This window comes from Aptenodytes patagonicus, chromosome 3, assembly GCF_965638725.1.
Source record: "Aptenodytes patagonicus chromosome 3, bAptPat1.pri.cur, whole genome shotgun sequence".
NCBI lineage: Eukaryota > Metazoa > Chordata > Aves > Sphenisciformes > Spheniscidae > Aptenodytes > Aptenodytes patagonicus.
The window spans coordinates 109,668,623-109,680,926 of record NC_134951.1 but is presented as its reverse complement, the minus strand read 5'-3'; the positions used below and the strand labels follow the sequence as shown (position 1 = coordinate 109,680,926).

General features: G+C 43.4%; 1 protein-coding gene across 1 annotated transcript; it reads right to left on the bottom strand.

Annotated features, from left to right (window-relative positions):
* Positions 1-480: 480 nt before the first annotated feature.
* LOC143158546 (mitochondrial amidoxime reducing component 2-like) lies at positions 481-11,984 on the bottom strand. The gene is made up of 7 exons (XM_076334613.1): positions 11,710-11,984; positions 11,295-11,468; positions 7,579-7,741; positions 5,761-5,901; positions 3,604-3,665; positions 3,444-3,515; positions 481-2,907 (listed from the first exon to the last, which is right to left on the bottom strand). The coding sequence occupies exons 1-7, from the start codon at positions 11,982-11,984 to the stop codon at positions 2,781-2,783; spliced, it is 1,014 nt and encodes a 337-aa protein (XP_076190728.1). The 3' UTR covers positions 481-2,780.
* Between the last annotated feature and the right edge of the window lie 320 nt (positions 11,985-12,304).

Here is a 12,304-nt window from a genome sequence, read left to right as displayed (position 1 = left end):
GAAGATGTACCCATCTTAAGCAACCAGGAAATTTCTGCCTGCAAGGACTGTCCCTCTCTCATACAATCTTCTGCAAGAATTATGTTGGTGCAGTTAAGTGCTGTAAAACAAGTTTTGGCTTTATACTTAGAGGCCTGAAATAGGAAACATGACCTTGCGTTGACTTGAGTGTACTAAACTTTCCTACTTTCAAACCCATTTTTCCCTATTTTCGTATGTCTGTGGAAAAAAGAAGATAGTCTGCAAATATCTTTTTCATCATCTAGATCATAAGGGTTGTAAAATTGAGTGAAGACCACTTATATCTGATGGTTCTGCTTTCTTATGCATATGGCTTCCTCTGGTTAACGGCATATTTTCCTGAACTTAGAGGTAAGATTAAAAAAAAAAAAAAAAAAAAAAAAATATCACTGTTAATTACATACGAGGTCCTGGAAACAGCAGCAGAAGTTAAATGCCAAAACAGAAAACAAAGAAAAGAGAAGATTCACAAATTTTACACCTTACAAGAGTTTGGATTCAATAGAAGTTTATACTTTTGCCTTCTTCCTCTAGAGTTAAAAAAGCAATTAACATTTTTAGGTACACAATTTAAAAAACAGTGTTTTATGATTGACGTGTTTTCAGTCAATTTCCTAAATGGCTTTAGCAAAATCAAATACAATTCCTACCATTACAGCAGTTCAACATTTATATGAAGATATTTATATTGTAATGTTCATAAGCTACGGTCTCCACTTCCCAGAATGGCCCTCTTTCATCACATAATTGATTTAAGTGTCCTTTGTGAAATGTGTTGTACTCAGACACATACCTGTTGTAGGATTCTAGCCAAATTCTTCTAAGGGGCTTTTATTCAGCTCTCTTTCCTTCCGCTTCTTTGACTTAATGAAGAGACACACACTTAACTAATTGCTTTGGCAGGCCAGCAGGCTGTCTTTGCTTAATAATACCATTAGGAATTCCACAAGGTTGCAGCTTCTAATATTAAGAATCTATAACATATGCTTTTTAAAAGTCAACCTCAGGATTATATTCCTTTTCAAAAGATGCTTTTTCTCTCACTTCCTCCCACTAGCTGCTGCATCAGGCATAACAATACACAAATATGCAACGTGCAGTCTGAACTGGGAACTTGTCTGTCACAGGAAAACTTAATACTTACAGAGCACTCTGCCACAGAAAGGATATTTGGAGCAACTCTGAGTTCAAAAGTAATAGAAAACTACCTTCCCCATACGCCTGCTTCAGGCTTGCCACGTACATCCATCTGAATTTGCTCAAAGGCACGACGGCTCTTCATTTTACAGGTCTGAGTTGTGAACATGCAGCAAAATTGCAGCTTCATATTCACAACAGAAAACAAAGAATCTAAACACCAAATTGGGTCATATTTGTCCTTCTTTACACTTAATTAGATTCCTCTTTCTGGCTAGTTCAACACTCTTTCTAGATCTAGTAATCCATAACAAAGTAACAGGCAGCCAAGCATTTGAAAGATGGCTGGCTTTTGTCTTGGAGTCCACTTTTTTTTTTTTAAAATAATCATATAACATTTAAAGAAAAGATACTACTGCCATCATCCAACTAGTTTCCTCCCCTATCTGTTTTATGCAGTATAAAATATAGCAGAAAATATAATTATCAGCTTCCTACAAATGGCTGACATTTTGGTCAGAATAGGGGCAGGGGTGGGGGGCAACCAGAGATCTAAACGCGTAACCGGTAAGGATGTTAACATGCTCAGTCCAAAACCGCAGCTTCCCAAACATCTGCTTAGCAGCCTAACTTTCTACACTAAGAGGTTCACTGAGCCAGAGAGGAACTACGCATGAACACAAAGCCCTACACTATTGGTCTGGACATCAGCTTGAACGGGGCAGGCTCAGAATCAGATCACTCCCAACAGCTTTTCTTCCCCTCCCATGTGCATAAAGTCTCTGATCCAGTGAACATCTAATTCTTTTAGTCAAACTGGAAGTTCTACTGATACATTAACAAATGCATCACTGCTCTACGGCCTAGCTGTTATAGTATGCTTCACAGGATTAAAAAACTAATGGTTCAAACTCTATCACGCAGAGATCATAAACTAACGAACCCCCCAGTCTTACACATCATTAGCCAATGTTCCCACCTCTAGATCAGAGTAGCATTTAGTCAGCTCACAACCCTTCTTCTGATATTGCTCCAATCTCGAAAAACAGTAGCAATCTTCAGAAGTGACTGCAGGATAAGAAACATTGCAAGAAAGTACTTCCAGACATAGGTAAGGTCAGATGCTTAGGACCAAAGAAGGGTGGAGTCTAAGATAGAGCCTTGCCATCTGCACTCCCTGTTCACCTGTAAAGGCAGCTCCGTGACCAACGTACTTACTTTACACTTGGCATGACTGTTTTTGTGGTTCTTTATAGGCACTGAATGTATCTAATACACGATGCAAAGCCCTTACACGTAATTTTGGATTCCGGTATCGAGCTTGACATAAAATTTTAGGAGGTGTGATACTCACAGTAGTGCTGTGAAGTCTGTCTTGGATTAGAGTTTCTTCTATCACAGCCTCCAGAAAAACTAAAGACATGGTTGCTACAGGCACGCTAACAGATGACATGATCTGAAATGACTGGCACTTCATAGCCTCAAAGACCCCCCTGCACCTTACAAAGGAACATAGCACAAAAAATATTGCAAGGAATAAGAAGAAGTTATGCTGGTGACTGTGTTCATGGGAAAACAATTTGCGCATCAAAGCGAAAAGGCGACTTCCGATCAAAGTTTCATTACTGGACCATCTTGTACACAGGGTCTCCAACTTGCACCGTTCCAGTTTTGTCAACGGCAAAGTATCTTCCAAAGAGAGGGCTGGATTTGTGTATGTGTCGCTCAGACGGATCACATAAGCGGTAACTGCAAAGAGACAGCACTTCTTTAGAATCAGTGGTAGCAATCTCTAAACATCAAAATATCAGTGATGAGAGAGAGGACATATGAATAATGATGCCCTGTTTTGGTCACCATACTAGACTAAAAACTACATAAATATTATAATTAAGAGAAACAAGCAGTTCAAATGGAGAAAAAAAGCCTGATTGTGTTCACACATCCGTGTATAATATACATACAAAAGACTTTATAAAAAGAAATGCCAAAGTTGCAAAGTTAGACCTTTAAATACCTTAAATACCTGTTACCCCAGGCATTCACCCTAGCAGAGATGAAAGAGACGGGGAATGTAAAGTTTGCAAGAAAGAAGAGAGAACTTCCTGAATTTTCTTACCATACAGAATTGCAGAAAGTAGAATGGAAGCCAATACACAGAGACCTTTACACTACATTAAGTCCCACACATACTTCAAACCACTTTTAAAACACTAGTCTAACATCTGTTGGGACCTAGCCTAAATCCACTCCCACAGCCTAAGAGGCACTGGTATTTTTACCACCTTTTCAATGTTTCCAGGGGCTCCTTCCTGTCCAGGACCCCAGTGTCTGGGTTAATAGTTGTTAAAATACACCTGCAATGACAGACAGCGCCAAATCAGTAACAGCTTCTTATCATAAATCTCTATACATCTATATAAAATAACAGTCTCAAATGTTTACCTGGCACAACACACTGTCCCTTTCATCTCCGCATTGCCAATAAGAATCTCCTCCCAGGTGTCCTGAGGGAAGGTAAATGTTATGCACAGATTAGACATATCCACATGCAAGCATTTTTCCAGAAGTGGCACAGTCGCTCCTAGAAGCAGCAGTACCATTGCAGATGATCACCTTTACTTGCACCTTCAAAACAAGTACAGTTATATTATGGTATTATTTTAATGAAAACCTTACGGTCACCGCATTCATCCAGTTCAGGACCCACTAGCAATTATATCTGGAAAGAAAGATACACAAGTAATAAATCCCGTTCTGCATCGTACACTTGTCTGAACCTAAAGCAAGCTTATTCTTACTGTATGTATAATAACCTGATCTGTGACCTCTGGTAAGTCACTATTTTTACAGAAAGAAAATTTTTAGTGGAAGTAAGTTTTCACTTCTTGTCTACACAAGCTTCCTCTTGCAATCCTTCTTGGAAGACAAAAACCCATTCCCATTTTAGGAACTTCTTAGATTTAGGAAATTATCAGATCTATCCAGAGCAGAACTCTTTGGAAAAACGGCAGCATGACATAAAAGCACTTAGCAGCCACCATCACCAGTTCACTTCATCACCAGATACCTTCCTAGTGTTTTTTGAACAACCAGAATATTGTCAGAGATGCAGTGATAGACTGCAGTATTGCAAGGGTCAGTTTTACTCCTGTGCCAAAGGCTATAAAACATCACACTGTCAATCTACAAATTGTTCATTTGTATCATTAATTGATCAATTATAGCATGCATAGCTTTCCCTAGTTTACACTTACAAGATGTGCTTTCAGTAGCAAGCCTGTCATTTAAATACACTTATTTTATCCTTTGCTAAGCTAAATTGGGTGAGGAATTGGTTGGATGGTCGCATCCAGAGGGTAGTGGTCAACAGCTCAATGTCCAGATGGAGATTGGTGACGAGTGGCGTCCCGCAGGGGTCCGTATTGGGACCGGTACTGTTTAATAATATCTTCATCAATGACATAGACAGTGGGATCGAGTGCACCCTCAGCAAGTTTGCAGATGACACCAAGCTGAGTGGTGCGGTCGATGCGCCAGAGGGACAGGATGCCATCCAGAGGGACCTGGACAAGCTTGAGAAGCGGGCCCATGTGAACCTCATGAGGTTTAACAAGGCCAAGGGCAAGGTCCTGCACCTGGGTCAGGGCAACCCCCAGTATCAGTACAAGCTGGGGGATGAAGGGATTGAGAGCAGCCCTGCCGAGAAGGACTTGGGGGTACTGGTGGATGAAAAGCTGGACATGAGCCGGCAATTTGTGCTCGCAGCCCAGAAGGCCAGTCGTATCCTGGGCTGCATCCAAAGAAGCGTGGCCAGCAGGTCGAGGGAGGTGATTCTGCCCCTCTGCTCTGCTCTGCTCTGGTGAGACCCCACCTGGAGCAGTGCGTCCAGCTCTGGAGCCCTCAGCATAAGAAAGACACGGACCTGTTGGAGTGGGTCCAGAGGAGGGCCACGAAAATGATCAGGGGATGGAACACCTCTCCCATGAAGAAAGGCTGAGAGAGTTGGGGTTGTTCAGCCTAGAGAAGAGAAGGCTTTGGGGAGACTTTGTTGCAGCCTATCAGTACTTAAAGGGGGCCTATAAAAAAGAAGGTGGCAAACTTTTTAGCAGGGCCTGTTGCAACTGGACAAGGGGGAATGGCTTTAAACTAAAGGGGGGTAGATTCAGACTAGATATAAGGAAGAAATTGTTTACGCTGAGGGTGGTGAAACACTGGCACAGGTTGCCCAGAGAGGTGGTAGATGCCCCATCCCTGGAAACATTCAAGGTCAGGCTGGACGGGGCTCTGAGCAACCTGATCTAGTTGAAGATGTCCCTGCCCACGGCAGGGGGGTTGGACTAGATGACCTTTAGAGGTCCCTTCCAACCCAAACTATTCTATGATTCTATGATTCTATAAATAAGCATTCACAGACCTGTCTCCTCCCTCAATGTTTCACATGCACTGATGTGAGCAGAAGCCGTATCCCTCTGGAATCCAGTTGTAAAAATCACAGAACAGCAGCTTTCCTCATCCTTGTAGGCACCATCACTCAAGGAAATTGAGTTACAAAGAAACATAACCAAGCCTTCAAAAAGACATTTAAGGCAGTTATTTTACCTCCTCAAAAGCACTGCAATCTGTCACAAGAATATTTGGCCTGAAGTTCTGTATCTTAACTTTCTTCTCCAGCCTGGTATTTAGATCTTCCAGTGAAGCTTCTGAGAGGATCAAGACTGGGCTACAGTCAGGATAGGCAACCTACATAAACAAACACAAAAAAATCCTAAGGCTGCTGTAAGAGCACGGGAGCAAAGTTACTGAATGGCAAAGGACAGATATGTCGGAACCAGTGGCCTGACTTAGGCTGCTGCATTCAGGTTTTAATTTTCCTGGAAGTAACAAGTTAACAAGTAAAATAACGTGCCCTTTCCTATTTCAGTAACCACGGCAAGTTTCATTTGCTCAAATTACAAAATTAAACTTCTATTTATAGAATTAAAGCAAAATTATATAAGGTACTACAAGTTCTCACAAAATAATACTGTATGCATGTCCCAGACATTTATTCTCGGTATTACAGACGGAACTAAGTATATCAGTAAAACATGTTAAGTTATGAAAGGTACTTAAGACGTTTATGGACCTGCTGAACTTATCTGGTTGACTATAATGACTATAATCAACTAACTGGATTTTTCTATATAATGAATCTATCTTATGACAACACCAGAGGGAGTTTCACATACAGAATAGCAATACTAAATTGCAACTGTCCATTCGTCAGTATAAGTTTGCTTGGAAGTGGGAGGGCTGTCAGTTTAGCAAACAAGGCCAATGAACAGTATTAAAAGAAAACTCCTATATATGCTAGTTTCACAGGGGAAAAAAAAAAAAAAGAGAAATTTTGGCAAGAATTTTAGTGTATAGCCCTCCTCCTCTCTCTTATATTATCCTTTCCCCTGCATTGTACATGCCTTTACAACCACAAGATGATGAGTGTTGAAATAACTATACAAACAATTCTGCCCTCTTTTCATGCTAGGATTCCTGAATGTCACCCCTCTTAGTCTGACATCCCTTTTGCTGAAACCTAGTCTTCTGTATTGATCTCAGTGCCCTTACATAATACATGCATAACTATAGAAGTCCATAACTGAATATACCTTCTTCTCTTTGTGCAACAACAAGCAAAACACCAATGCCCTGCAGATAATAACATCACATCAGTAAGGCAAGGTTCTCACAAACTGCATTTGCTTAAAAAGCTTACACTCATCAGGTACAGTTCAAACCATCTTCACCTGAGAGAGTTGTTCAGACAAAAAGAAGGGCATCAGTGGCTCCAATGATATAAGGACATCTGAGCACAGCATCTCCTTTCCCTACCTGCATTAACTTTCTCTAATATCACACTTTCAAGCCTCTTCCCACAGAAAGAGAGAGAGATGAAACCTCTGTAACCTTCTTTGGATTTTAATTCCTAGGCCCACAACTATAGAGCCCTGGGTTAAGCATTGTTCCTTTAAACAAAATACGAGGTAACACAATTCATATCAGTACACTCCTAGACCTAACAAGGGACAGGGAACGGAGGTTTTTATGAAACACAGATTACATCATCAAAACATCTTTAAAAAACTTTTTTCTATTCACTGAGGCACAAAAGGAATGCTATTCTGCAGTGTAATAATTCCTCTTCAAATATCAGTATCAGACTCTTTAGCTGTGAACAGTCAATAATTTGGAACAGATTTAAAGTAAAATTTAAGCCAGTCATCTCATCATAGAAAAGCAGAATATTCATGTGGTTTAAGTACATGACTACACACCTTGCTAAACTGGGCTCAGTCACCAATGATGGAATGGGCAGGTTTCGGTGGGTGGGTGGGAAATGGTTAAAAGAAAGTACTTCTGAGAAAAAGAACATTCATTTACCTCATCTGTGGTTCGGAAAAGGTTTATTATGTCCTTTGACTTTCTTGGCACCATAGAGGGCTCAAAGTGCACCAGTCGATATGGCTCTGAATTCAGGAAAGTGGTGATCCACTGAGCCACTTCATCTCCACAGTCCCTGCCTTGGATATCCAGTCCAAACACCCTGAAGGATCACAAGACACATCAGCAAGTTAGTTGGAAAGCCGAAGGCTCAAGCATGCTTATTATTCAAAGGCAAACCACTTGTTTTAAAGTAGTAGCAAGACACAGTAAACAAACCACCTGAATTATAACTAGGTGGAAGTTGGTTTCTGAATTTGGCACAAGGATCATTCCCAGTGCGCAATCTCCTTATGGTCATCTTGTTTTGGAAGCTAAGTAACATGGACATGGCCAGACGATACCAGCTGGTGAAAGAATGAGCCATGAAATAGCCTTTAGGTGCCCAGAGCTAACTGTCACATCAATGACCAGTAACAAACCTACCTGTTTGCCGTACTTTCAAGCAAAAAAACGGTCTACTCTTGCATTTGCATGTGACTGCAACACCAGAAGATTTGCCCAGAAATCAACTGAAAGGTAATTGATTTCTGAAAATGAACGATAGTTTGAAAGGATGTGGTTAGTTACTGTAATTGACATTTACAAATGTTATTAATTGTAAATGTCCCTGATTGTTAAGGAAGCTTTCCTTCAGATTTTAGTGCTGTAAAAATTTAGCCAGAGCTGAGTGAAACTCTTAACCTCAAACTTAAGATACTGAGCTATTCTATATGCTGAGAGGTTAAAGATTTATAATGGAAGCAAAGTCCGTGGGGCATAAAAAGCCACTGGCAGCAGAATACAAACAAGTTTACACAATGAACATTTTCCTGGCAAGAAAAAGTAAACCTGAACTCAATCTTCCAATAAACTTCAACACCAGTCACGAGTAGTTTTACCACTCTCTTCAAAGTAGCGGTTTTGACCCACATGCAGTGCAGTTTCCTCTACCTCTGCAATCATATCCAGGACAGCTTAAAGCACAGAGATGCCCAGGCAGTTCACCTAGCCTGAGCCCAGCTCCTAGGAGCCCTCCTTTACTCATCTGGGGGAGAGATGAATCATCAGGGTGCTGTCAGCAATATTCCTGCTCTGTTTGCTGGGATCCCTGTATCAACTCTGTGGCACAGGTTGGGACTAAATGCCATTGCCCTACAGAGCACTCAACTGCCTTTCTCTTCCCTCCATTCTCTCAGTCCCTGTTTGCCTTCTGGCTGGCATAACAAAGGTGAGGGTCTTACAGCTTCCAACACTACTGTTTTCTACCCACAAAGCAGATCTACCCTAAGCACTCGGTGGTACAGGGATCCACAGGAATACATCATGCAATTTAAGTATCACAACACATACGGACAAAGGCCACAAATGAAGAACACGGAGGCTTCTTAACCAGAGGGCTGTAAAAACCCTCTAGGATATTATTTGCACAAATAGAAACTGTGCCTACACAATGGCTTCAGTCCTACATTTGGCTCCCCAAAACACAGGATTTTTAAATACCCAAGTAAAATCTGCAACTGGACTTACCAGTTTTAAAGATTAGCACCTGCACAGCCTTTTGCAGCCAGACGCGCTATTGCATTGCCTTAGCTCCAAACTACCAGGCACGAGCCAGCACCAATCCGAAGGCATTGTGCTCACCCAGCGGGAGAATAAATACAAATCTGTGCAGAGGTCCTTGCTGGCAGGGCGTACCGTGCAGTAAGACAGCTACTCCCACGCACAAGCTGGAAGGGAAGAATCTCGGAGCAAAAGCCGAATCTTCATTTGCCTCAATATAGTACTATTCCCAAACCTCATTCTTACGAGCAGCTGAGTGGATCAGAAAGAATCAGCCTTGAGCTGACAAATGGCAAACTGTTTGAAGCACAGCAGAGTCATGCAAAATCTCAGGATTCTTCCTGAGAAGTACAAGGCAACGTTTAACTATGGGTATTGCTAATTTCACATCCTATGACACCACCTACAATACCAGACAACTTGGTAATTTTTAAAGTCCATTTACATGCATCTAACTTTTGCTTATTTGCATTCCCAAATTCTAGCAATTTTAAAGCCAGAGAGTGCAACAGTTTATTAAGGCAAACAAAGAAAAAAATCAAGAGAACAAATCACTGAAATTTTAAATTGGGAAATCCAAGATAATTTTTCATTACTGAAATGTATTTGGTCTATTTAAATATTTTTCTAATGGCACAACAAGTTTTAGAAAAATAACATCTTGAAAACTGCATGTTTTTGTAGCGTATGTGTCATTGGCTAACATATACACATTATAGACAGATTTTTAAAAGACTGTCCTATTTCTACACGAGAAATGCTATCATTTGTAACCTGCACCTGCCTTGTATAAACAGAGATACTGAGCTCTGCTGATCAAGGGTTTCCACAGCAACAGATTTATGCTAAAAGCTAGCGAATGCAGTTCCTTTCCAGCGCTCTCTTGGTTTCAATTATAGCAGCTGGTAGATTAACCTTCTCTGCTATCCAAAGGAAAAACACTTATCAGTATATTTGTAGGGGCTAACACCATTTACAGTTACTAAGTAGTCTTACATATGAATCGACATTTTAGGAGAGAAAATGTTTTCTGCTTCCCCCTGGCCATTTTCCAGCATGGATTTCAATACGTGGATAAAATAATTAGGCCTGCATTCATATAACAAAACTCTAGGCACGCAGCGAAATGACTATGTTTGTAACCCATTCACCTGAAACCCCTTTGAGGTAGCAGCTACAGGGAATTACCTGCTCTCTGAGGATGCCCGTCTTTCCCCTGTGACCACAGAGTAAACCTCGGGCAACCAAGTTTTTAATTTAGGCACCTCAGTTAAATGCCCAGACAGGGGTGAGGGAATCAAAACACCGACATCTCACCAATTCCAAATGGCCAGTGTGTATCCAAAATGTTGATGCATATACTACTGGTGACCAAGAAATACCAATATGCATGACTGAGGCTCTGAGATGGAGTTGCTCACCCAAGCAAAAATGAAAACACTGGAAGTAAACACAAATGAGTAAACATGAGAGTCTATGAAGATTGAAGATTACAGTTCATTTGGCAAATGTATAATGTATGTTTTTTGAACATTGTGTCATCTTTTCCTGAGATTTGTTTTCACCAGTGTTTAGCAGATTAAAACTAGACCTTTTGTTATGACAATCAATCCTAGCCTCCTGTATAACACACGGCAGAGAATTTCACAGGATCACAGAATGGTTTGGGTTGGTTGGAACCTTTAAAGCTCATCTAGTCCAACCCCCCTGCCATGGGCAGGGACATCTTCAACTAGATCAGGTTGCTCAGAGCCCCATCCAGCCTGGCCTTGAACACTTCCAATGATGGGGCATCCACAATTTCTCTGGGCAACCTGTTCCAGTGCCCCACCACCCTCATCGTAAAAAATTTCTTCCTTATGTCTAATCTAAACCTACCCTCTTTTAGTTTAAAACCATCGCCCCTTGTCCTGTCACTACAGGCCTTAGTCAGAAGTCTCTCTCCATTATGCAGATTGGGAGACAGACCCCCACAGAAAAGAAGCAGAGACACCCAACTTTCACACTCCAATTTCTGCATAAGAGAATGCAAACCATCACACGGTCCTGAAAAGCAAAGCATGTGAGAGACAGTATTTAGAGAGAAGGGAGGGAAAACCCCCCTTCTTCAGTACCTGCAGTTCTGCACGGGATTTTTCCCGGGGACCTTTATAGGCAAGCTGAGCTTCTCCATTTCTGGGGCTTCCAAGGTCAAGTGCCCATTTTCACAGCTGACAGAGATGAGGACCAGCCGTGGCTCCTGGCGAGCTGTAACCATGTGCCCATCTTCCTTGGTCACAAGCCAAAACCTGTAGCGTGACAGGGGGACAGAAACGCGTTGAACAACGTTAAAGGCCGACGCCGGGTACGGGGTACTCCCGCAGCCCTGCTGCGTGCCGGGCAGCACAACAGGCGCCTCTTCAAAGGCGCTGAAGAAAACATTTGACAATGTGGAGCCAGAACCGAGGCCTGGCAGCAGGGCCTGCCCCCGGTTCGGAGCGGGCAGGCGCACCGCGCCTCGCCCCGCTCCCCGACCCGTCCCCGCCGTACCTGTCCCGCAGCTCCCCGCTCCGCAGCCCCATCGGCGTCACCTGCGCCCGCCGCACCGCCACCCCCCGACACGATTTCACCGGGTACACGAAGAGGCTCAACACCGTCCCCACCCGCTGCAAGCGGCGGCGGCGCCCCGCCGCCCGCCTCCGCCCGCCGGCCCACCGCCAGGCCCCCAGCAGGGCGCCCAGCGCCAGCAGCGCCGCCGCCCCCCACAGCCAACCCGGCCTCGCCGCCCGCAGCGACAGGCCCAGCGCGCCCCGCGCCCCGCTCATGGCGACTGGGCCTCGCCGGCGGCGGCGCGGCGCCTGAAGGGGCCGGGGCCGGGGGCGGGTCGCGGGCCGGCGGCCGCCCCCCTCCGGCCCCGCCGCGCCTGGCGCCTAACGGGCCTCGCTGCGGGGAGCGGCCTACGGGGCTTTCCCCGGCACCTGCCCGCTGCCCCAGGCCGGGGCCTCCGCGGGGCCAAGACCTTTGGTGGAAGAACGAGCACGATCACAGCGTGGAAAAGAAAAGATTGAGTGCACGCTGTCAGTGTCCAGGTTGACAAAATACAGGCAGCAAATGTGTTTCTTTTAGTATGTGGGCTTTTATTAAA